Genomic DNA, 27213 nt, shown 5'->3' with positions numbered 1-27213 from the left:
GAGGGAGCTCTTCTTAATATTTTGACACCAAAATCATGTCGATACACCTTACCGACTGCGAGTAAAGCCACCCACGCTTTAACTTGACAGACTGTAGGTATCTTCAAAGTGAATCTGACATTCGTTTCAAATAAATAATTATTTGATGGAAAATATTCAAACATTATTTTAAGAGAAATTATTTCTTCGCTGAATACATTTATATTCTCGTCTCAAGAATATGAACATTGTTTCAATTAAAATAGTAGTCAAAATAAGTATATGAATTTACTTGGATCAAGAATTTTGTTAGAGTTTTAGTTACTTATCATGAGAATATAATATTCTTAATTCAATATTTTATTAAACTTCACGCAAATAAGTATAATGAAACAAATTAACTCAATAGTTTTTTGCTTAGAGTAAATATATTCTTGATTCAAATAGTTGTCCTGATTCTATTATTTTCTTGATTCAAGAAAATTCAAGAAAAACTTGCTTCTTTCAAGTAAGATCAGCCAAGTAAATTAGCCTACTTGATTCAATGCAATTTTTTTCAGTGTATCAATGTATGCCTATATCTCTCTGTCAATCTAAACTTAATTTTATATTTTTTAATCCCCTTATCTCTATCTCATCCTATCCTTTATCTATTCACGTCAATCTTTTTCTATCTCTATCAATCTAAATTCCTTTCTATCTTTTTCAATCTTCTCTTGTCTATCTCATTCTATACTAAATCTAACAAAGTTAATCTGTTTCTATCCCTTTTTACATTCTTATCATTTAGGTATGATTGAGAAAGTATTAGAATTGTCCGAAATTTTACACCACAGTTATTCAACGGATCTCCACGTTTCGAGATCCCCTGAATGCCAAAATCAAGCTTTCGCGATGGCGTCTTTCTGTCCGTCCAGTCGTCCGTCCGTAAACACGATAACTATCGAAAAAATGAACGGATCAAATAGATCTTTGACACACTTTTTTAAAATCTAAAAAAAAGGACGAGTTCGTAAACCGGTCATGTTGAATACAAATTCAAAAAGTAAGAGCATTTAAAAAATGTTTGGGACCATTTTTTTTAGATATAAAAATGTTATGTACGGCTAGTCATAGTGTACTCGGAAAGCCCAAAAATTTACCCCACTGACTTCTTTCGATAAAAAAAATTCTCAGAGTTACAGCATTTTCCACATTTTTAAAATCAATAGAATATACAAATTTTAAGCCAAACGACGCACGATATAAAAAAAGTCAAGAAAATAAAAACATTGCTTTTAAAAAGCTCTTAAATATTATGATAAAATTTTTTTGGATTTTGTTGGAAAATCGACAAGTCAAATTTTGATTGCACAAAAAGTAATGAAAAATAAAAAATTCCATTTTGTGTTCAACCTATGCACGATACGAAAAAAATAAATTAACACAAATTTTGATTCCAAAAAAGATCTAAAAATTCGTTAATATTCACTTCTTTATAGGGCGCGTAGTTTTTGTTTTAGTCGTGAAAAATAACATTAAAAATACATAAATAAAATAACAAAGTTGTGGAAAACGACAGAAGTTACGAAAAAAATGATCTAACAAAATCGTTGAACCGCCAAAAAGCTAAAAATGTATTATGAATCACTTTTTGATAGGATGCGTAGTTTTGTTTCTAATCATCAAAATGACATTAAAAATAAAAATGAAAAATTTGTGGAAAAGCGGCAAAAGGTAGGAAAACAAATTAATAGATAAAGTTATTCATCCAAAAAAGATATACAAATTTTTTAATGAATTATTACGTTCTCATAATTTATGACTGAGAAAGTATTAGAGTTTTCAAATGACGCAAAATACGAAAAACGTCTCAAAAAGAAATTATAGCTTTTGAAAAATCCTACAAAATTTCTTTTAACCATTTTCCAATAGGACTCGTAATTTTGTTTTTATTTATCGTGAATAATATGTAGAAAATCGAAAATTCAATTATTACGCCAAAAGATGCGAGATACATAAAAAAGCTAAAATAAAATTTTTAGGATATGTTGCTTTATGAATAAAAAATAATATGAAAACAAAAATCCAATTTTGAGGATAACATCGCGACATTTAGAAAAATGTTTGAAGAAAGGATTGTAGTTTTTTTATTTATTTTAAGATAATTCAGAAATGAAGACGCATATAAATACTGCGACCTTAAAGAGATCCTTTTGACAAAGTTTCATTCCAGCATTCCAAATGCAAAGAATAAAGAAAAAGAGTGAACAGCGAGGTCATCCATTATAGAGCGCGAAGCTCGAGATTGAATAAACGCGCGCCCTAGGCGCCTATTATAATACCTATATTTTCATACCAATTAATGCATATTATGAATTCTAGAAATATAAATTTATTGAAATGATACTTATTTAAGGGTGGCTGAGAATGTTACAAGAGCCTTAGAACCCTCCTCCTATATTACACTTTGTGACCTCAGGGTAGACCCCTCCCCACCTCTTTTAGAGTATGTCTTAATATGTGGAAGCTCTGTAACCAAGATCGTGGAAATATGGCTTTCACTTCAAATTGAAATTTTCATAACGATTCACAGCAGCGTAACCAGGGGGGGGGGGGCTTTGGAGGATAAAGCCCCCTCCCCCGACCCGCCCCGAATCTAAGTATTTCCATGATTCAATTCACTTTTCCCCCACCCTTTGCCAATGCATAAACCCGAAGCCCCCTCCGAAAAAAAAGAAGCCCCCCCAATCCTGGATACGCAGCTGACGATTCAAATGTATCCGTTTCGACAAAAACTTTAAATATTGCCTTTCATGAGTAAAGGAAACGCCTTTTACTGAATGTAAAAGGCGATTTAAATAAATTATCATTTTTTTCATCGTCCTAGATTAAAATGGTCAGATACGCGCGAGACCGCTACTGGGAGTCGCGTATCGATTTGGTGGACAAAGTTTACTTCTGTGTGGACACAAGTTGCCGACATGCCATACCTGCAGTATTGTAAATCATTCTAGCTTCGATCCTCAACATTTTACAGGCGTAGGAATAAACATTTAAACTTGTGCGAAAATATTTTCCCATGGAAAACTTGCCACTTCAGATTCCTGATAAACCAGAAGCTTCAACGTTTCTTGAAATTTCAAAAACTCTGCTTTATGGATGAAAAAGATAGGTTGTAGGGGTTCTATGTGGTGAGGTGAAAACCCTCATTTACAAATAAGTATCGAATTATTTTTTGAAAAATAAACATTATGAAATCAAATATTAAAAGTTATTGAAAAAATTGAATTTTTAAATATTAAGAATGTTACCTCGTAGCTTTATTACGTTTGATGAAAAAAATATTTCCATATATTTTCTTTGTGTTTAAAAAAAAGTCAAGTGGTTCCACTTTGAAAGAAAGATTCTTTGATTCAAATACAACTTATATTGATTCAGATAAATTTTTGTTGTTGTTATACTAAACAAATTTTCTGGAATTTACAATTATATTCCTAATTTCAAGTTATTTTTGGTTAAACGGAAAAAATTATCCTGAAAAAACAGTTTTTTTCAGTCAATAAAAATATTTTTCTGATAAGGTCTGCAAATAATTTTTCTCATTTTTTGAATTGAAAAGAAATAGAAAGACATAAGCAAATTATTCATCACTAAAAATTAATTATTAATTATTCAAGAATATGTTTTAAATTTTATAAAACTAAAACAAAAATTGTTGGAGATATTTTTGGGCTGAGGATGCGAAAATTTTGTAATTTCATTACAATGAATTATCTGACATGGCCTAAAAACATTCTTTTATAGAATAACATACAAAGCATTTTTTATAAAATTAAAAAATATGTTTTTTCAATTATGAATAAATTAAAAAATATTTATACCGCTTAGCAGAAAAAGTTGCATTTCGAAAATACAAACTTATCACTTTCTAAAATAAAAATATCCCATTAGTGATCTTTAAATTCTATAAAATTCCTTCGAATTATTTTGAATTAGCTCTGAATTTTGTAGAATTCCCTGAAAATTCACGAAACTTAATGGATCTTTAATTTTGGTGAATTTTTGCAGATTTCGATTCAGTCCCATGTATTTAAATTAAATGGATTTTTTTATTTAAAAATTTTTGTTTCATTCACTTAAACAATTTTTATTTCACAATTTTAAATTATTTTGAACTCCCTTCAATCTTTCTTAATGCAGTCCAAACTTAATGAATTCAATCAATGTTGTATATATTTTTAAATTGTATTCAATTCACTTAAATTTTTATGAAGTTCATAGAATTATTCTTATTTTCTTATATTCCTTTAAATTCGTCGAAATATTGATTTAATTAATTCTCTGAAGAAAATGTCAATTTACCTCAATTCTTTCGAATTCGCTCTGAATTCTGTTCATTCCGCTGTTACTTAATTCATTACATTTTTTTAATTTCGCCCAATTCACTGAAATTTTTATGATTTTCAGCAGAGTCTTCGATTCCTTTGAATTCTTCTAAATTTTATTCTCATTTTAATGAAATTATTGAATTTTTTCCAATTCACGATGACGATATCTTTTAACCAAAATGAAGAAGCTTAGGGCGTAGCGTTTACAATATTTAAAAATTACAATTTGTTTTTACACCCAATTGTACCTTTCATTATAAACGATTTTTCATTGAACAAGAATTCAAATTATTCAAAATAATAAATAATGGACAAATTTCTAAAAAAAATCTGATTAAATAAAATCAATTGACGCTTAACAATTAAAAATTCAAATTTCAAAACAGTAACCTTCCAATGGAACTTTTAATACTTTTTTATAGTTTTATTAGTGCCGGAAAGTTTTTAACAATTTAAAAATTTTAGTATATAGCTGAAAATATTGTATAAAAATGATTTTTTAATGAAGAATAAATGAATTTTTTTGTATCCTGCTAGATTAACATTGATTTAAAAAAATTTAATGTTTTTACCTGAATTCAATATATTTTAAATTAGAATAGCAAACCGTGATTTAATGTGCTTGGAAAAAAATTCTTGTGGTTGGTAATAGCAGTTTTAAAATTACGAAAAATGACCAACTTCACGAAAATAATTATAAGTAAGCAAATTTTTGCTTTGAAAATATGAAATGACAAATGTTACTATAATTTATACTAAATAAATTTCAGGTAATACATTTTTAAACTTTTTGAAAATAAATTTTAATCCAAACGACTTCTAAAAAGTAATTTTTTCTTTATTAAAAAAGAATTCCTGTATTCGGAAGGAGTTTTTAAACATTATTTTTACATTTGTTATATTACTTGCTACAAACAACAGCAGAGAGAACATTACAGAGATAAATAATAAAATATACAACAAAAATCATCGTATTACTATTTAATTTGATATATATATTAGTTGTTTACTGATTAACAAAAATATTTATGTAATCCTGTTAATAATTATAAATAAAGAAGTATTTTTTCATGTCAATTGATATCTGCTGTAATAAATATTATACCATTTCCTAATTTTTAAAATTTTATACTTAAAAAATAAATTAATAAACACTTACGACAAATTACAGCAGAATGCTCGTCACCACAAGCAACAGATATCACAGGATCCTTTCTGATGAAGAAATGTGATGCTACATTGTCTGCAAATCTGCTTCGACCAATTGTAAAGACAGCTCCAGTTTCTAAGCAAAAATTTTTTTGTTAATATCCCATACAATGTTCCAGAGACATTTTAAAGACGTATTTCGAACATAAAACGTTTTTAGAACATTATTTGGTCTAACTTAAGACGGGTTTTAAACGTTCAAATGACGACTTTTGACTTGTACGTCCAAGAAACGTTTTTTGGACGTTCCAATTACATTCTAAAATGTTTTGCCCACTGTAATATGAATTTAAAATAAAACCCTGCTTGAGTTTTTGAAATTCAATTCTCATTTGAAAATAATTTTTTAGATTTTTCTGACAACGCAAAAATTTAATTTCTAAAGACAATAATTTTTCTTATTTACAAACAATATTGGAGCAAATAATTTGGAATACAAGGTAAGATTTTATAATAACTATTTATTTATCAGGTTTCTTTGTTTATTTGATTTAAATGCTACATAAATATAGTTTTCCTGAAATTCTTTAAAAAATTCAAAAACATTTTTGAAAATTTCTGAAGTGTTAAATCAAAATTTCAATAAAAAATTTTATCTTCAAATAAATAGTTGAATTTTAAAACCAAAAGTATGAATTTCGAACGAAAAATGTAATAGTAAATATTTCAATTTGAAAATTATTTTATCCTAAATAAAAAACAGTTAAATTCATAAAAAAAGAACATTTTTCAATAAAATAGTTGAATCCTCAAGATAAAAGATTTTTTTCAACCCGTTGTATTTTTAACTAAAAAAAATTAAATATTTTTTAAAAGACACTAATTTTTTACAAACCTTTTTAATTTTTTAACCAGAAAATATGTATAATTTTTCCACCAAAAAAATTAATTTTCAACCAAATACATAAATTTTCTACAAACAAAAAACAAAAATTTAAGACTAACATGAAGAATCATCAACAAACAAAATTTTTTATAATAAAGTAGTTTCAACTTTAACATAGTCTTGCATTTTTAGCTATAATCAATTTATTCTCAACAACAACAAAATATAATGATTGAAGATTAAACCAAAAAATATTTTTAACTTTAAATCAAAAAGATTTTAATTCCTCTAAAAAGACGAATTTTTAACAAACTAGTTTAACCCTTAAGCAAAAACAAATGTTAATTTAAAATCAAACATTTGCAATTTTAATTTAAAAACAAAGATGAATTTTTTACAAAAATAGATAAATTTTATAACGAATAAGACGGATTTCGAAAAAAATGGTTGAATTGCCAACTCGATATTCAGATATGTTAAAAAAGTATCTAGAAAATCTCTAAAAACTTTTTTTTATTTACCTTAAAATACTTTAATTAATAAATAATTGCTTTAAATTTTCCCACGAATCTTAAGAAATTTTTTACTACCTTAAATCGTTTCAAGTTCTTAAAAAAACTTCGAAATCTATATATTTTTTTTAATTAAATTATTTTCATATCCCTTCATAAATTCTAAATAACTCTTAAACTTACTTCAATATTTTCTAAAATTCTGAAGTCTTGCATAATTGAATAATTTTGCTTTAAAATCTTTTACATTCCTTTCCGAAAATTTAGAAGTTCTTTAAAATTTGCCGGTAATGGTAATTTTCAGAACAGAAATTTTCTCCAGTATTAAAAAATAATTAAAATTATGGTTAATTATTATGGTTAAAAATATTAAAAAATTATGTTTTATCATGAAATAGAATATTTTTGTATTTATTATTCAAGAATCATTTAAAATTCAGACATTTTTTTCGGAAAAAAACTGTTTACAATTAAGATTCCCTATTTGGAAATTGCGATTTATAAAGTGCTAGAAGATTCAAAAGCATACACTGAAAACAACCACTTGAAGTCATATTCACGCAATATGAAACCAATCAAGTAGTTATATCGTTTTTAAACAAGAGAATATTTTGAAAAAAAATTTGAAATAAAATTTTTGTTTTAATGTTAACAATTCGAAATAAAAGCATATCAAGCTTGAAATAGTTATATAAAAAGTTATGAACTGTAACAATTTGTAAATTAGTATAAAATTATAAATGAATAAAATTGTCAAGAAGAACCTACAGAATAAGCACTGATTAATGTTTTTTTCGGTAATTCTAGAAAAAGCACTTTTGTGCTATTTCAAAATCGTGAATCTTTTCTGAAAGCATAATTAAAAAATTTGACTTTTTTCTGAATTAAAACCTCTGATTTTCTGACACCAATTTTTTAATTTTTGACGAGTAAACAAAATGCATGATCTCCCGATTCAATCCATTCCTGTATCATTTTAATTATAAATTATAAATGTATTGTTCATAATTATATACAGAATGATATAAATAACACAATTCATTCAAAATAATTTTTTTAGTTCTTTTAATGCCAGGGCCATTATGTGTAATTGCAAGAAAAAGGATGAATAAGTGATCGATTTGGCAATAACATGCAATGTCATTAAACTTTCATTATACTCTCCACATGCATATTGGGTTATATTGATGTTAGTTAAGCAAGCTTCATTAGTATAAGAAATGTGTGCTCAAATTTTTAAAATTTCTTTGTACTTGATGCTATATGGAAAAGGCATTGACACTTAAAACCTTTATTTTTATAATAATTATTTATTCATCCGCACAATAAACAATATAAAAGAATACTTTACATTGAATCATTTAATCAATCTTAATTCAACCCTACTCCCTTAATTTGAATGAGTAAAAATTCAATTAATTTAATCAATACTAAGGGCTTGAACTGATAAATCAGTTATTTTTTAAATTTCAATAATTGAAATAGTAAAATACATTGTAACGGTCTCACTTAAACTAAAAGAGAAAACATTGTTTCACTGTATCTGTAACACTCTTCACATATCAAAATGCTCTAAAAACAGGGATTTTTAAAGAAAATAGGGGAATAAATTATGTTTAAAAAAATTAAGTGTGGTTAGTACGTTATTTAAAATTAAATTACAACCCTTCGAAATTTCTAAGGTTTAAGGTAAAAATATTGCATTTTCAACAAAAGTTATGAGTTTTTAGCTAAATAGTTGAATTTCCAACCAATGGAATGAATTTTCAACTAAATTATCAAACTTATTCAAAGTCATTTGTAATAAAGTATCAAAAACGAAAGAGTCAACTTTTAACGAAATAGTTGAATTTTCAAGCACAAGAATTAATTGTCTTTTTAAAAAAAAAAGAAAAAAAAACGATTTTGCAATATAATGCGTACATTTTTAATGAAATAGATGAATTTCCAACCACAAATATAATGCTTAAATTTTGTCATTAGAAAAGTTAAGCTTCCTCAATAAAAAAATAAAGCCCACCCATCAAATAAATAATTATATATTATATGAATATTATTATATATTATAAAATAAACCTAGTAACTATTTTAAATTAATATTTTTGAATATATTTTCGGTGAGCCCAACCATAAAAAAAATCGTTGCGACGCCCCTGTGTCAACCTAAAACATGAATTTTCAAATAAAATTACGATTTTTCACGAAAAAAATTGAAATTGTTGAATTTGCTACTAAAATAATGCATTTTTACTCAAATTATGAATCTTCAACCAAAGAGATGAATTTTTAAATAAAATTATAAATCATAAATAAAAAAACTAATTCGTAACAAAGTATCAACAGTAAAAGAGTCAACTTTTTACCAAATAATTGAATTGTCAACCACAAGGATTAATTTAGAAGCAAAAACACGATTTTTCAATTTATAATGCATGCATTTTTAAAGTAATAGATGAATTTTAGACTAAAAAAAATTAATTTGGAACCAAATAATGAAATTTTCAACTAAAAAGATGATTTTTCAAACAAAAATACAATAATTAAATTTTTAATTCAAAAAAAGTTAATTTTCAATTTCAAAAACGAACATACAGTAAAATAGATCAGTTTTTCCATCAAATAGTTGCATTTTCAACTGAAAAAATATTTAATTTTAATCAAATAGCTGTATTTTCAAATAGCAAATATAAACTTTTACTCAAAAATGCAAAAGGTAAATTTGCAATTTAAAAAATCTTTAAAAATGAATTTTCACAAAAATATTTTTATTTACAACCAAAGTTATACACTTTTTAATAAAGTAATCAATCTTTAACTAAAATAGATCAATTTTAGACCAAAAAGATGAATTTTCAACCATAAATATGCATTCTCAACTAAAAATATACTATTAGACTTTTCAGTAAAAAATAAACTATTTTTAACGAAATGTAATTGGGTTTTCTTATTGTATTTTACTAATCTAGTCCGCATCCAAGCAAAAAAACGAGAAAAAGGGGAAATCTCTTGAAAAGAAGAGAAAAAGAAGAAATCTTCAAAAAAGGGGAAAAAGTCAAAAGAGAGGAATAGGAAACATACTGTAAAGCCTGTGATAAATAAATGAGAAGTTTGATAATATGTAGACTAAACAGTAATATCATTCATAAAAATTAAATTTCATTCTTTGTACTTTCAAAATTTTAGCTTAGGAGACTGAAAATTTTGTTCAAACAATAAAATTTCACTTTTTACAAAGAATATAAATAAATAAAACATTTCTGGCATCAAGTTCGTTTGTGTAGAATTATTTACATTAAAAAGTATTAAGAAATATATAATTATGAATTCGGATAGTGCACGTATTTATAGCAATAATTACTAATTGAATAAGTATATTTTACTAATTTTCAGTGACTAGGTATAACAACAATTTGTGGAATTTAACTGACACTCCGTCATTTTTTACGGATCCAAATTTAAAGACAAAACTATGGAAAATAACTGAACAATTGTTATACTTAATAATTGTAAAATAATTGTTTTTTTGATGAACCATTGTTACATTTTAATGGAATTTTCACCAACCCAGTGGGCACAACATTTTAGAACGTAATTGGAACGTCCTAAAAACGTTTTTTGGATGTACAAGTCAAAAGAAGTCATTCAAACGTTTTAAAAAATGTCCTAAGTCAGGCCAAATAATGTTCTTAAAACGTTTTATGTTCCAATTACGTCTTTGAAACGTCTCTGGAACATTGTATGTCAATGGAACGTTATATGGACTGACTTAGGACATTTTCAAAGACGTTCTAAAGATGTTCTTTAACGCTTGTGCCCACTGGGAAGGAACTATAAAAAAAGCTATTGAAATAATTATCTGCATGCAGTTCTCTTTAGCGACTGTTCTTTTATGGCTATGGTAATGGTGGTAAAATACTGTGCATGATACGTGCAATGTGAGTGCAAAAGCTTGGCCATTTTAAAATTTAAAAAAAGGTTTCCATAATGCAAGTGTATTTATTTAATTTTATAATAAATAATGCAATAAAATGTTACCCGGTATGTTTTCGATATCCGGCAAATCCATGTTTACACCACGCGCCACGCAACCGGTATACTAACTGCCGGCTGGGGTGGTAGCAAGTTGAACTCAACCAGTTGCCCAGCAACTGGAAATCAATTCCCAATGGCACCAAGCCGAAGGGAATTGTGACGATAAGGTTGAAAATGAACGTGCGCAACAAATTTCCACCGATCGAATAAAGAAATAACAAAATTTTAACAATGAAAATTTAAAAAAATTAGCAGTGTCTACATGTACGGAAAACCCGGATATCTTTACCGAAATTGCGGTATCAATAGTAGCTTTGTAAGTCCCGCTATTCGCAGCAAATTTTCGGTGTATATATAGACACAGACAAAACATTATACTCTCTATTTTCCGCATGTAAAATTAGTTTGGGACCGTAATTAAATTACGTAACAGGTCCAAGGCAGGGGGGAGGGGGTAGAGAGATTTTGTTACGATTCGTCACGGAAAGGGGGGAGGTCCCTTCATCCATATCCTTAATTTAAAAAAATTTTCAAATGAAGCAAATAACTCGCATTAATTATACAGAAAGTTAATATGTATTTAACTTTACGCGAACAAAAAAACCTGATAATTAAAAAAAGTCCGTAAATTCTATTGATCAGGGAAAAGTCGAGGATTTGCAAAAAAACCTTGCGTAACTCGGGGAATTTCTATAAATTTACATAACTGACAAGAAGAATAAATAGAAAAAGATTAATTTCAATTTACAAATTGTTTTATTCTGTTTATAAAAAATTCTAGAGGGAAAATTTACAACTTCAATATTCTAGTCCTTGAATATCAATGGCCAGGGAAAAATCGAGGAGTTAAAGAAAAATCTTGTAAAACTCAGGGAATTCCTATAACTTTAATCAACTTTCAAGAAGAATAATTAAACAAAATTTATTTACAAATTGTTTTATTCTGTTTATTAAAGATTCTGGTAGATAAAATGTACAAGTTTAAGTTTCTGGTCTTTGAATTGGAGAAAGAATTAAAAATTGTTTATTTTTATTTACAAATTGTTTCATTCTGTTTATAAAAGATTCTAGGGAAAACAAGTGACAAGTTTTTTGTTGAACTTTTTTATTGAAAATTCAACTTTTTGGGTTCAAGGTGCATTTTTACGGTAGAAAAGTCATCTTTCTTTCTTGAAAACTCATCGAATAAATTCATCTTTTTGGCTTGATTTAACTGTTTGGTTAAAAGTGGACCTATTTTATTGATAATTCATCTCTTCTGATTAAAAGTTTAATTACTGGGTTCTTAATTCGACTGCTTCATTGAATTTCAATTTGTTATTGTACAATACATTAACAAATTATTTACAAATACTTCAAATGATTAAAAGCTATCTACAATACCCTTAAATATGTACAATTCTTCGAAATTTCTTTAAATTATTAGAATCAATTTAAAATTCCTTGGAATCTTTAAAAATATCATAAAATCTTTAAAAATTTTTGGAATGACATTAAATTACTTAAACCTTTTTAAAATAGCCTAAAATATTTCTGACCCTTTAAAATCTTTTGAAATACCTTGAAATTGTTTTAAACATTTGAAAATTCTTTATAATTTTTTTAAATGTCCGGAAATCCTCAAAAATTCTTCGAAATTCGTTTAAATTATTTATGTCAATTTACAATTCCTTAATATCTTTTAAAATCCCCTGTATTATTATTTTTTTTTTAAATATTTCGAAATCCCTTCAAATTTCTTGAAATCTTTTGAAACTGGTGAAAGCTCTTGAAAATTCTTTAGGATTATAAAAAGTACCGTAAAATCCCTAAAATTCCTTGAAATTTTCAGAAGCCTGTGAAACTTGATCAAATTATTGAAATATATTAACAATTTCTTGATATGTTTTAAAATACCCTACATTCTTCAAAAAGAATTTAAGAAAGTTCAGAAACTTCTATAGACTTTAATTCAATAGTTTTAAATCCATGGGTTAAGCTATTTAAAGAAACATTCGTCAACTGACATTTTCATTCAAAAAAGTGACCACAGTGACTTTATATTGAAAAATGTTATTAAAAAGTGATTTGAGAAAAAAGTGACTAAAAGTTGCTATTTGGAAAAATTTTCAATAAAATAATTGAATCCTCATCCAAAAAAAATTATTTTTGTGCCAGTTGTATTTTTAATAAAAAAAACCTTAAATATTTTCTGAAAGAAACGGATTTTTTACACAGCTTTTAATTTGTTAACCCGCAAATATGAATTTTCTACAAAAAAGTTAATTTTCAATTAATATATGAATTTTCAACCAAATAAATTCATTTTCTATCAAGAAGATCAATTTTCTATCAAAAGGCACAAATTTTTTAACTAAAATCATGAGTCTTCATCAACAACAAAATTACTTTCTAACAAAGTAATTGCAAAAAAAACTTTTTAAAAAAAAGGTTACATTTTTAATCACATTAATCATTTACATTTAATTTTTTGAACGAAAATGATATAATTGAATTTTCAAACAAAAACGATAAATTATCCATGAAAAATATAATGGTTAATAATTAAACCAAAAAATATATTTAATTTTATGTCAAGGATTTGAATTCATCAAAATAGACGATTTTCTAACGAAATAGTTGAATCATCCGACAATATTTGCAGTTTTAATTTTAAAAAAGATGGAATTCTTACCGAGATAAATTTTAAAACCAAAAAGACGAATATTCAATTAAATTGTTGAATTTGCAAACAAAAAAGATTTATCAGTTCAGCATAAAATAATTGTAGGCAAACTGTAATTTGAAGGAAAAAATAATTTTTAATCACAATAAACATTTCTAATAATTTTTTTTTACTTTCTGAAGCTTAAAAAAATGTTGCAATGTTGTATACATTCTTAACAGTTACTTAAACAAAATTACCTGACTTTCTAGTTAATTCCGATGTGAATTTGGTGATATTGGAAATTTAATTATATATTACATAAAATTACGCTTCGCCAAAGTCCCTTGTAAAACGTACTTCAGAGAATCGATATTCTGTAGATATACACCCCTGATGAAAATGTTTGTTTTGCTTTAATTATGAATTTGGAACTATGTTTATAATTTGTTAATATGTTGAACATTACTTGAATGAATTCACGATTTTTATTTTACTTTTACGTTTCTCCTAATCTATCTATTTATACACGTTACATTATTAAATTAAGAAGCAGTAAATTAATTCTCACCTTGAATCGAAATCATAAAAACCAGGGCATCTTGATCTTTCTTGCACTAGGTTATAATTTGCAAAGGCAATCTATTTTAAATATAGAATTCTGTTAAACTTTTTTTGAAAAATTGCTTTGTACCAATTTTTGCAGAAAAAAAATTTTTATCAATTTTTGAGATAAAATAATCTTGCCGTATATATAATAAACAAAATAGAAATATTCACAAATCTAAAATTATAAAAAAAAATAATAATAAGAGCACCAAATTTGTTTATGAATAAAATTGAAATAATTTTGAAGTGAAAGTGAACAAAACTAAAGAAATTTCAGAAATGTTACATTACCGGAAATAATGATTTTCCAAAATATAAAATTGTAAATGACCCAACATGTAACTTTATACTAAGCTGTTTTTAATTTTAAACTGCATGTATAAAAAATAAACTATTGTTCCAGCAGATACAAAATATCAATCATGACATTTTTTTCGAAAATTAAGATTTTCTGTAATTTACAAATTTCCAGGATTTGAATTGGAACTTCGTTTTTATAATTTCAGTAATTATACAATTTTGGTAATTTAATCAATTCAGTTATTCGAAATACTTTTTTTTTCTTATAATTCCCGGGAAAAGTTAAATACAAAAATACTTTCATTCCAAAAGATTTGATTTTTATATATATTGAATTCAAATTTTAAAGATTTTTTTACGATTTTGAAAAATTTCAAGATATTAAACATTTTTCAGTTTAAATATAATTAGAAAAGAAACTTTTGGAATTTTGAAGTGATACAGAAAAAATTGAATTTGAAAGATTTCCGAACGTTTATAAAACGTTCTTAAATCTTTTCAAAGTGTCAAAAAGTTAAATTTTCCTAAAATTTTGTAAAATAATTTTTTTAATTCTTTTAAATTGTCTAGATGCTTGTTCGACACATCTGCAATTGTCAATAAACTGTTTGACTTTTCTTTAAAAACTTGATTATATTTATATTACCTTAACACACATAAAAAAATAAATAATAACAGTCATTCGAAATTTTTATTTTGCGTTAAATATTATTTTTTCCTGTTAAATATAATTTGCCTTTTTTCATTCTGGCCTGGAAAATTGTCTTTGGCTGGAAATTCATCAATTTGAAAAAAAAACATCTTTTTGGGTTTAAAATTGAGCTCTTTTGGTAGAAATTTCATATGGTTTGTTAAAATCGCAATCATATGGTTTAAAATTAAAACATTTTTGACTGAGGATTCAAATATTTGTTAGTTCAAATCTCATCTGTTACATTCATTAATTGTTTGTCTTCTTGGTTTAAGATTTATCATTTTGGATGAAAGTTAGTCATTTTTTTGTTGAAGATTCATTATTTTAGTAAATAATTTACCTTTTTTTTGTAAAAATTTAATCTTTTTGATAGAAAATTCATGCATTCAGTTTGAAAATAAATTATTTGGTTAAAAATTAACTATTTGTTGAAAATTCACACGTTTTCGGGTTAAGATTTTTTAAAAATCTTAGGAAATTCATCTCTTTTAAAAAACATTAAATCTTTTTTGGTCAAAATACAGCTGGTTAAAAATTAATCTTTCTTGATTGCAAGTTGGCTTTATCTTCCTTTCGTTTGAACTAAATTATTTCTGTAACTATTCACAGGGGTGCTTTCCGTCCCCCAAGAGACGTTAGAAAGTGGAAGGTACGTGACCTACATTATTTTTGTGACCATTCACAGGGCTATTTCTTCGAGGGCTACAACTTTGATCTAAGACTTGTTTCTCTCAGACGAATATTTATCGAAACGCAGAGAAAACATGAAGAACAAATACCGTTTTTTGATGTTTTGACCTTGAAAAAATATTATTGTTAGAACATTATCCCCTTTTTCTCGAAAAGTAATGGATTTAAACCACGAGTATAAACATCATAAAAGAAGCAATTTTTCGAGGTCTACGATATTTATTTTAGACTTTTTCCTCTAAAACCAATATTTATCGAAATATAGTGAAGGAGTGACAAAAAACACCAGTTTTTGGCGTTTTGACCTTGAAAATTAAAGTGGGTATTTTCACTTATATCTCAACCAATCCGAATCTATCTAAACCAATCCGAAAAAAAGTTATAAATTTCGTTCGATCTAAATCGGTTAACAATTAATTCGACTCAATCCGAAAAAATCGAACTTCCAATATAAATCAATCCGAACTAAATTTCCAATCCGAATAAATCCAAGTCAATTCGAACTCTCATTTATTCGGATTTATTCGGATTGAATCGGATTCGTTCAGATTGAACATTTGGTTCGGATTGGTTTGTATTCGTTCGCATTGGAAATTTGGATTGAACTGGATTGAGTGAAATTAATTTTGAAGCGATTTGGAACGAACGAAATGTAGAACTATTTTGTATTGCTTCGGATTGATTCGGGTTGCTTAGACTACAGACTTCGAAATAATTTGAAATGAATTCCTATCCGAAATCTGAAATTTTCAGAAGTGTTTTTGAATTTGCTCTGCATTCTTAGGAAAATTATATTCATATAGCCTTATAATCAAATAAACCTAAAAAATAAATAATTATTGGAAAATTTTATTCCATATTTAAAATTATTTTTCCTTGCAAAATGAGAAACTACAGACACACTTACGTAAAAATTTAATTTCAGGTGTGGTGAGTATCACATGCCCTTAATTAGCTCAATGCTCGATTACTCTCTATACACCCATGCATGGACGGTTGCCTGTCAGCAGGCAATATTGAATTAAGCTCTTAAGGGCATGTGATACTTACAGTTTCCCCGGATTTTTTCCACAAAATGAAAATTTTTAAAACTAAATTCGGAGATGCTATAAAATATCATAACGGACGTCTCTGGACTCTTTTTTGAGGAATAATAACAAAAAAATTGTTTGTGCTAAATAACAATTTTATGCATATGCATTACTTTGAGGTTACGTCGTTTCCATCTCTACACGCACGATGTTAGCAATATCAAAAATTTTTCGATAAAAAAACACAAAAAAAAGTGTGCGGGGACGTCCGTTAGCATGTTCGCTATCATTTTCCAGATTTTGAAGGCAAAATATTTATTATCCTAGGAAAAAAGCCGGGGGAATCTAACAATGCAAAAATCGATACTATTTCCTAAGCGCTATGCAAATTAATCACATTTTGCTAAATTGAAACTTTTTTTAATTAACCCACAAAAAAAGTGTGTGGGGACGTCCGTTAGCATGTTCGCTATCATTTCCCAAATTTTTAAGACAAAATATTTATTATTCTAGAAAAAAAGCCGGGGGAACCTAAAACTGGTAAAATCAACAATTTTCTAAGTATCGCATGCCCTTAAGAATCGTGGGCTTATTATTAAAGTGCTTGTATTTTTTTTTACTTTTTTAATATCGAAGGCAGCTAGTGATTGAAGTTCCATAATTTTCGAAAATTTTATCGATAACAATTTTGTAATTATGTTTTTTATATAATACAATAACGTCCAGTAATAACGTAAAGATGATTTTTGACATTTTAAAGTTTAAACTGTAAAAAAGATTTTAAAAGATTTTAAGAATTTAACAAATTTTTTAATATTAGAAGTGATTTGAAAGGATTTCAACACATGTCAGAGGATTTTATGGTACTTAAAAGAATTGCAAGATTCTTGTAGAATTTAAGGAATTTTCCAAAACATTTTTGGATTTCATAAAGTTTGAAGGGAATTCAAAACATTTAAAGGGATTCCAGAATTTATATCAGATTTTATAATGCCAGAAAATTTTAATGAAATTTCGAAGATTATCTAAAGAAATTTGAAAAAATTTCATTAGAATTCAATAGAATCGAAAGATATTTTAAGAGATTGAACATGAAAGGATTTTCACAGTTTTTAAAGATTTAAATGCATTTTAAAGGGATTTCAAAGATTTCAAATTATCTTGTAATATTTTGAAATAGTTCACGAAATTTGAAGGAATTTTACTGATTTTCGAAGATTTCAAGGGATTTTAAAGATTTCAAGCGATCTTTAAACAGATTTCACGGAATCTTATAAAAATAAAGGGTTTTACAAATTTTTTAAAAGACTTCAAGCGATTTGCAGGGAACTCAATAATCTCAGAGATTACAAGTTCCCAGTGGGCACAAGCGTTAAAGAACATCTTTAGAACGTCTTAAAAATGTCCTAAGTCAGTCCATATAACGTTCCATTGACATACAATGTTCCAGAGACGTTTCAAAGATGTAATTGGAACATAAAACGTTTTAAGAACATTATTTGGGCTGACTTAGGACAGTTTTTAAAACGTTTGAATAACTTCTTTTGACTTGTACGTCCAAGAAACGTTTTTAGGACGTTCCAATTACGTTCTAAAATGTTGTGCCGACTGGGTTAGTACGATATCCATATAATTTAAGAATTAAAGAAATTTTAATATTATTAAACAAAATTTAAATGGTTTACAAAATAATTGAAACAATTCACGGAATTTCAAAGGATTGCAAAGTAGGGTTGAGAGAAAATGTTAAATTATTTGCGACATTCTAGTGGTGGAAAACAAAAAAATTTCGGGTTAACATCCAAAAAAGTATAAAAACAAATGTTTAAATCTGTTAATATCTTTTCTGGTCTCTGTTTATTTGTAAATTCAAAAAAATGTCCTATTAGTTCAAATATTATGACAAGCTTTTTACATGTACTTTTTTCGACAAAGTTCATTATGTAGCTCAAGAAATTTCTTTAGTTTAAACCAAAGGAAACTTTTAAATTTTTCTTTTATAAAAAAAAAATGGTATGATTTAAAACGTTTTAGGACCGTGAAAAAATGTCTAAGTCATTCAAATTTTTGTCCGAAAGAGCAAAATGATAACATTTTTCTTTGATATAAGCTTAAGGAATTCGGGTTCCAAAGATACAACTGTATCTATCTGTATGTATACAACCAAAATGGGTAGATACCATTCATTGCAAACAAAAATGTTTTTTGTAGATTTAAGAAAAACCATAAATTGAGCAAAACATTTTTCATTAATTTTTATTATTTTTATTATTTTTATTACGTTGAGGAAATATTTATTCTCAAAATATATAACAAATAAGAATCAATTGTCTTCAAATATTAGATATTAAATTTAGAATAAATCAGAATTAAATTTCTCTTAAACGTCTAAAATTCAAATTCAATTACAAAATTCTCGGAAATAAAGAAAAATGGTACAAATTTGATAGTTGTATTCTATTTCTTCTGATTACCAAGAATTTTGCATTTGAAGTTTTAAACCGTGAGTCCCAAAAAGCAGCTTTTAAACACTAAGTCCCGAGCTGCAAGGCCTTAACCGTAATTCCTAAAATCATAAGATCTAAAACCATAAGACCCAAAACTATTTCCCAAAAGTGTAAGGCAAAAAGTAAAGTCCCAACTACAAGTCTTAAACCAAACTTGAAAAAATTAAATTTAGAATAAATTAACAAATTTTGAAATTATATTAAGAACTGATCCCAATTTAATCATTAGATGATCACTAGATAGAACTGGGAAAAGTTCGGTTTAGTCGAAGGTCCTGTTGAAGGTCTACAGAGAAAGAGTGAATAAATAAATAAAAAGAATCGCCAACTGTTTCTCCATATGTATAGGGAAGAGGTTAGAAAAAAAAGGACTAGAGAAACCTCTTAGATGAAAAACGTATCGCTAAATGCAAAAAAAAAGTAAATAATACAACCTATGTAAAAGACATGAACAGGTAGAAAGGTTAGTCTAAGGAATAAGTCCCTTTGGGACATCTTTATATGAATGGTTTTCTAACCAGGAAAAGATTATCGTCACCTGCTATCTGAGTGACGAGTGTGGCTTTGTGGATTTGAACAAATTGTCAAAATGCAATTTGCATCATCTCTGTGTTCTTTGTTATCTTCTTCTTTGTTTGTCTCTTTAACAGTAAGGAGAGTCGAGCGTGGCGAAAGCAAAATGTTTTAGGAGACATTAGCTGGCCGTTCCGGTAGCAAATGAAATAACGCGAATCGCATGATCATCGGCTCATGATGAAGCTTCGTTGTTCGACGTCAATGTGGAAGAGTTAGAGGAGGAAGGAATTAAACGTACCGAGAAGTCTGTGCGCGAACGCAAATAGATTCTCGATCGTCCGGTGAAGTACGATCGGCGCCTGCCGCATGTCTTCGCTCCTAAGCACATAACTCCGTAATCCCGTTCTCGTTGTCGTGCAAGTGCACATGTAGCGTCTCCTTAGTCTCGAGTGATGTTTTTGCAAACGCTCATTGCCCGTTCAAACCCTGGAAACACGAGGCCATCGACGTATTATTAGATCCAGCTGTAGTACTACTGATCAAGCCTTAGAAACTCTCTTTCTCCACCTCTTTCACTACCCCTTTCTCATCCTTCTACTACTACTACTACTACTACTACTACTACTACTACTACTACTACTACTACTACTACTACTACTGCTACTACTACTACTTCTTCTTCTTCTTCTTCTTCTTGCATCCCTCTTTTATTCATCTTCCTCCATCTCATTTTTCATCATCTTCTTCTCTTTCTTCTTTCTCTCTATTGGTTACGCTTGAATTACGTTCACGAGTTGTACAAGCTACAGGTCTGATGTGTTTGTGAACCGGAAGATTCAACTTACCCTGATGACATGCAAGCTTCAGCGCATTGAACATCAAATAAAAGGAAACTTGCCCAGCCCGACTCAAATTTGGTAGCTCGGAATTACATTGAGAAGTGCATCGCAAATTACGATTTTTCGAACATCAATAGTGGGTCAGTCGTCACTAATGGGCGTAATAGGCTTAAAAAAGATATTATTCAAAGTAGGTGACATGGCCTGCAATTGATTAAAAACCGATCGAAATTAAAATCTAAACGAAATCTAATCACTAACTGATTAGAATCTGAATTTCATCGAAATCTGTTACAAATCTGATCGAAATCTGATGAATTTATCAATCTGATCAAAATTTTATTGAAATATAAGTGAAATCTGATCACTAACTAATCAGAATCTGAATTTAATCGAAATCTGTTTCAAATATGAGCAACATCTGATGAATGTCTAAATCTGATCGACACCAGATCGAAATAGGATAAAAATCAAAATTTGTATTGAAATCTGATCGAAATCGAAATCGAAATCTAATCGAAATATATTCACTAACTAATCGGTATCTGAATGTAATCGAAATCTGTTCCAAATCTAATCTACTCTGATGAGTGTCTAAATTTGATCGATAACAGATCCAAATCTAATCAAAATCAAAATCTTTTTGAAATCTGATCGAAATCCGACCTTCATCTGATCAAAATCGGCAGTGAAAATATAAAATAAGGGAACTTGTGATCATCAGTGATATTATTATTTTCGAAAATACTTAATTAATAGATTTTCAAGGGTACGTGACAATAAAAGTTTAAATAATGTAATTAGTTAATATTACCAATATTTGAAAATGTTATAAGAATTTGAAAAATGTATTAAAATTGAAAGAATTTAAAATAATATTGTGTCGAAACTTAGATTTTATAACTATTCTGAAAACGTGATAATTATAAATGCTTTCTAATTGAAAACATTGAAAATCGTAGAATTAAAACTTGAAGGGCTAAAAATTAAAGTCATATTTATGAATCCTTCATTCTGGTCTCGAAATAGTTTTGAGGTTAGCTTCAGACAAATAATTTTTCGCGCAAAGAACTCTCTTTCATTAATTATTGTTTTATTATCAAATTTGTTTAAGCCCAAATAAATAATCATTATTAAATAATAATTAATAATAAATAATCATCATTAAATAATTTAAATCATTATCAAATCATTTCAAAATATTTCCAATCTTTCTGAAATCACGATGAAATTTGATTATTCTTTTGAAATCTTGAAAATATTTTGGCATATATAAAACCATTGCAAAATACGTGAAATCTTTCAAAGCTTTTGAAACAATTTTTAATATATGAAATATTTCTTGAATCTTTTCCAATATTTTTAATCTTTGCAAAATCATTTTAATGTTTTCATTCGTTGTGAAATATTTTAAATGATTGTGACATTTTCTTCATTTTTTTAAAATATGTAATATGTGAAATATTTATAACTATTTGCATATATTTTTATCTTTGTAAAGGTATTCTAGTATATTTAAAATGTTTGTGAAATCATTCCGAATCGCTCTGAAATCTCTTTCAATACTTGAAATACTTTTGTAATATAAGTTCTTTCAATATGGTGTACACGAGGGTGGTCCAAAAATGCATCACAATTTTTTTTCACTCTAGAGGGCTAGACACCTCTCCCCCCCAAGTTTACATTTTTGAAGAAGGAAAATCCGTAATTTTTTTCGAAATTAGAATATTAACACGTGCACCGGGCACTTCAAAATCTCATTTAATTTACATAGGGAAATTTACAATTTTCGAAAAATTGAACTCATGTTCCAGGGTTTCATCGAAACGAGCCAAGTTTTTTAGGAGCGCCTACAAAATTAAACCATACTAATAACGTTCATTTCCAACCCACGCGGAGAAAAATAGATGTTAGCACAGACTATCTATATATTAATAGGTAATATTTTAGCGATTTAACTATGGGACAGAAATCTAGATACTGAAGTAGAGCATCCGTAGATATTAAAAAGAAGATTTTAACTGACAATATCCAAGATATTAAAGCGCAGAATCTAATATATTCAAGAAATAGTTTTTAGTTGTGCAAAAGTTACCTCAAGCATTCGGCTTTTTGCATAATTATGCGATTTTTGTGTTAAACAGATAACACACTGTTCAAGGCTAATATGAAAGATGCCTGTAGCTGAGTCCTCATTTTCTTGAGAAAATTATAACATATCCAAAAACATTTAATCCATTTTCCACCAAAGCTTATAGTACAATAGATATCCGAAAAACCACAATACACACGATGAAAGCTCAAGATACAGACAAAATATTTTGTATGTTGAATAAAAGATATTAGGTAGTATGCCGTAATGTCTATATATTATGGTTAAATATCAAAGTCTTTAATATCTGCTTATCAATATCTATTTTTCTCCATGCAGTCCTAGCCTCCCCGCGGCGCCCCAAATATGACCCAAAAGTACGAAAATAAAATTTTGACGTATTATTGTAACTTTTTAGTAATTTCCGTCGTCTTTTTTTTACAAATATTTACTAATGGACAATTTGAATATATACCATAACTTTTTAAACAATTTTCAATTATTTAAACAAATGCAAATCATTTAAACAATTATTTATTCCCAACAATTGTAAAAAATAATCGTATTTTCTGATTGAAATTTAACACAGAGAATCGCCGATCCTCCATTGTACACCGAAATCGGTGTTCAATAGAGTTGCAACAAATTTGAGCCACACAGGTTCATTCGGAGAAACTAGGGGAAGAGCATCATTTAGGCACTGTTTTTTCTCATCCAGTGCAACGTGAAGTGTCGTCTACAAACTGTAAGTCACCTGTCAAGATCATTTTATCGGTCGTTATTTGAGTGAAACAGATGTTAATAAGCAGGTAAGTTATAATAATAATTACCTAACTTTTTATTTCCTCCTAATTACCAGCGACTAAATAGTCTTGGAATAAAAATAGTACTTGACGTGATATAATATCCAAATGTTAGGTTAGTCAAAACCTACTATATAACATTCAAACCACCAAAGCCGGGATGTACAAATTAAGTCGTGACCGTCTGCATCGAAATTGATGCCTGGTCGTTCGAACAAATTTCCACTGGATTTTCTGCGGAAGTTTAAAGGTATCTTAGATATCTAATCTTGCAGTGGCTAGTGTCATACATGAAAGATAAGGTAAATACATTTGTATAATAAAAACAGAAATTTGTTTTTCGCGATGAGTAGGGATGTAAATTTGCATGAAACTTTAGCCTGATGAAAAGTTTCATGAAACATTGGGAGTTTCGTGAAACATTGCAATGTTTTATATATAGCGGCGGGAACATTCAAACTGATAAGATAAAAGCCTATTAGGTATTTTCACTTCAATAAACAGCTAACTTCACTTCGTAGATTTCTGAGGGGAAAATAAGGGACCAAATGTATAGGATTCAGTTCATTTTTGCCCTATTTTGCTAACGTCTTCGTTAAAGGTAATTTTTTCTATATAAGTGTCTTCAAAAAATAGTTTTTATTTTTTTATTACTATTTAATGAATTAATAGCAGAATAACTCGGCAGAAAAAAATGTGAAGAGGTTCGCATAAGAACCACACGAATCCGCTAAGTTTTCTTAATGAAATGGGTGTTCTCTAATTTGCGTAAAAAAATTTCGTTCCGAGCTAATTAGAAAAATACAAGTAAAACTGCGGTCGCGAGGCCCATTGTTGAGACACGTTAACTTTTACATGACCCCAGAGCTAAGAATATGTTGAAAAAATTTTGAAAAAATTCTGGAGTGTCCTACAACATGTTCAGAATCCAGTAGAAACCTTAAAATTTTTAAATATTTAAAAATGTCAGTTTTGCAAGGATGTTTGTTGAATGATTTTATTTAGGGATTGAATAGAGCGATCGCGCTGTTTAATGGCTGAAAATGTGTAGTAATGTACCCTGATTTATATTTCAACCACAAAACTGAATAAAAATATTAATTTCACGATTAAAGTCGTTCAGAATAATTCGGAGTTTAATGAGGCGAGGCGCGTGGCACAGGCGTAGAAAAAAGTGTAGAAAAAAAGGTCCGTCATATTTCTCAACGGCAGGCAGCCGTTTTCTCCAGATTTTCCCACAGCTGCTGCTTGCTCAGCAGGGCCGTCTCAAAGCTTTGAGGCGGACTGCGCCCTTCTCTTTTGATACAAAATTTTCATAATATAATACAGTATCAAGCTTGCACACGAATCATCTTGTATTTTGTTTATTTAATATAGTACACTTATTTCGGTATTATAATATAATTTTGTAATTATTAGGCTGTTAATTCGCTATTGAAATATATGTAAAAGGAATAATTATTATTCTACAAAGATACGTGATTGTAAAATTTTGTTAGCAATTGCCGTTTATGAACATTTATTTTCATATACTTTTGTGCTATAATTCTAATCATTATTATTACTTATATATTATATGGGTGCAATTTCATGTAAAATCATGCGAATAACTTAAGCTATTGTTTGTAATTTTTATGAAAATTGTAGTATTTGTTCTTGTAGGTGTTGAAATAAAAACTCTAACTTGATTTTTGAATAATTCCCAGAAATGACAGGATACTCAAAATTGAAAATTTTGGTCTTTTTCTTTAAACTCTCATAATTTTCGTGATTTGAATACTATTAAGGTTTATTTTTTTGAATATTCGTAATATCGTGCAGTTCTGGAAAAAAATTTCTTGAAACAAAAAATGTCAAAACCTTCTTGAATTTTTCAGAAATGAATTTGTAAATTGAATTATTTAGAGGATAGTGTAAGCTATCTATACATTTTTTTAATTGGGTATTTTTTCAGAAATTCAGTTTAAACATTCCGTTTTGAAAAATTCAAGAAGGTTTTGACATTTTTCGTTTCAAGAAATTTTTGTTCAGAACTGCACTATATTGCGAATATTAAAAAAATAAATCTTAATAGTATTAAAATCACAAAAGTTATGAGAGTTCAAAGAAAAAGGACCAAATTTTTCAATTCTGAGTATCCTGTCATTTCTGGGAATTATTCAAAAACCATGTCAGGGTTTTCGTTTTAATACCCACGAGAACCAATACTACAATTTTCACAAAAATTACAAACAATAACTTAAGTTCTTCACATGATTTAACATGAAATCGCACCCACATAATATATAAGTAATAATAATGATTAGAATTATAGCCAAAAAGTATATGATAATAATTGTTCATAAACGGAAATTGCTAACAAAATTTTACAATCGCGTATCTTTGTAGAATAATAATTATTCCTTTTACATATATTGCAATAGCGAATTAAGAGCCTAATAATTACAAAATTATATTATAATACCGAAATAAGTGTACTATATTAAATAAACAAAATACAAGATAATTCGTGTGCAAGCTTAATACTGTATTATACTATGAAAATTTTGTATCAGAAGAGAAGGGCGCAGCCCGCCTCAAAGCTTTGAAACGGCTCTGCTGAGCGAGCAGCAGCTGTGGGAAAATCTGAAGAAAACGGCTGCCTGAGGCTGAGAAATATGATAGTCTAGGAGCAAGGGGGGTTTTCGTGGCCCTTCAATGTCCGGGAGGGAACTTAAGTTATTTTTATGTATTTTGGCCTCCTGAATCCGATTTTCGAAGGTGCCATGCCGTAAGTGGTCAAATTAAAAAGTTATTAACAAATTAATTGTTAAACGCTCGTAACTTTTTACCTATTTAAGGTACAGGGCCTGCGACATATCAAATGATCCCAAATTTAATCAAAAATAAACTCGTTTTTTCAAATTGAAAAAATGTTTATTAGAACCAGAGATTTTGCAAATAAACCAAGGAAAACCCATGCGAACGGAAAATTTCATTGTTTAAAAGGCTAATACTTTTTTCCTATGCAAGTTGTGAACTCCGGAAACATACCAAAATGTTCGCTATTCAAAGAGGAACACACCTGTATTTTATTTTTTTATAAATATTGACCGCAACTGAAAATATCGCAATGTTAATTAAACAAAAATCTCCGTTTTCAGACGATCTAATTGTTTAACGGCTTCCACGCTTCCTCCGTAGTGTGATGATGTTATTAAATGATCACCAAACGATTCTACAGTCCAAGACAAATAAATCCGTTTTTTTTTTAATGCAAAATTATTTTATACAATTTATACATTTACTCATTGTCGGTCTCTCGTAGGGATTTTATATGTTGACTTTTGTCACCGCGATTATAAATAAAAGCATTAACAACTAATAATAACGAGCAAGAGCTACAAATCTTACTCCTCTAGAGTGTCCTTAACTTTTTAATTTTAGCACTTGAAGTTAGTTGTAAGTTAAAAATAAATGAAGTCTTATTTTTTGCACCTTATCATTAAATGAAAGGAAACAGGAGCTACTAAATGATAGATACGTTTGATGTACGCGTACATGTCTTTAAGTAGTATTAT

At 27.9% G+C, this 27213-nt stretch overlaps 1 protein-coding gene across 3 annotated transcripts in view; it reads right to left on the bottom strand.

Annotated features, from left to right (window-relative positions):
• Nucleotides 1-10966, bottom strand: part of LOC117180886 (X-linked retinitis pigmentosa GTPase regulator-like) — a 91445-nt gene extending 80479 nt beyond the window's left edge. For all 3 annotated transcript variants that reach the window (XR_004468066.1, XM_033373462.1, XM_033373463.1), the window contains exons 1-2: nt 10932-10966; nt 5509-5634 (exon numbers count right to left, since the gene is read on the bottom strand). Coding sequence is in view for 2 of the 3 variants with exons in the window: in XM_033373462.1 (XP_033229353.1) it covers nt 5509-5634; nt 10932-10962 (157 nt within the window). In the remaining variant the exon portion in view is untranslated. The remainder of the gene's footprint in view (nt 1-5508; nt 5635-10931) is intronic.
• Between the last annotated feature and the right edge of the window lie 16247 nt (nt 10967-27213).

The sequence above is a fragment of the Belonocnema kinseyi genome, chromosome 9 (assembly GCF_010883055.1).
Source record: "Belonocnema kinseyi isolate 2016_QV_RU_SX_M_011 chromosome 9, B_treatae_v1, whole genome shotgun sequence".
Taxonomy (NCBI): domain Eukaryota; kingdom Metazoa; phylum Arthropoda; class Insecta; order Hymenoptera; family Cynipidae; genus Belonocnema; species Belonocnema kinseyi.
Note: the sequence above shows the minus strand (reverse complement) of the source record. Positions and strands in the feature narration are given on the sequence as shown.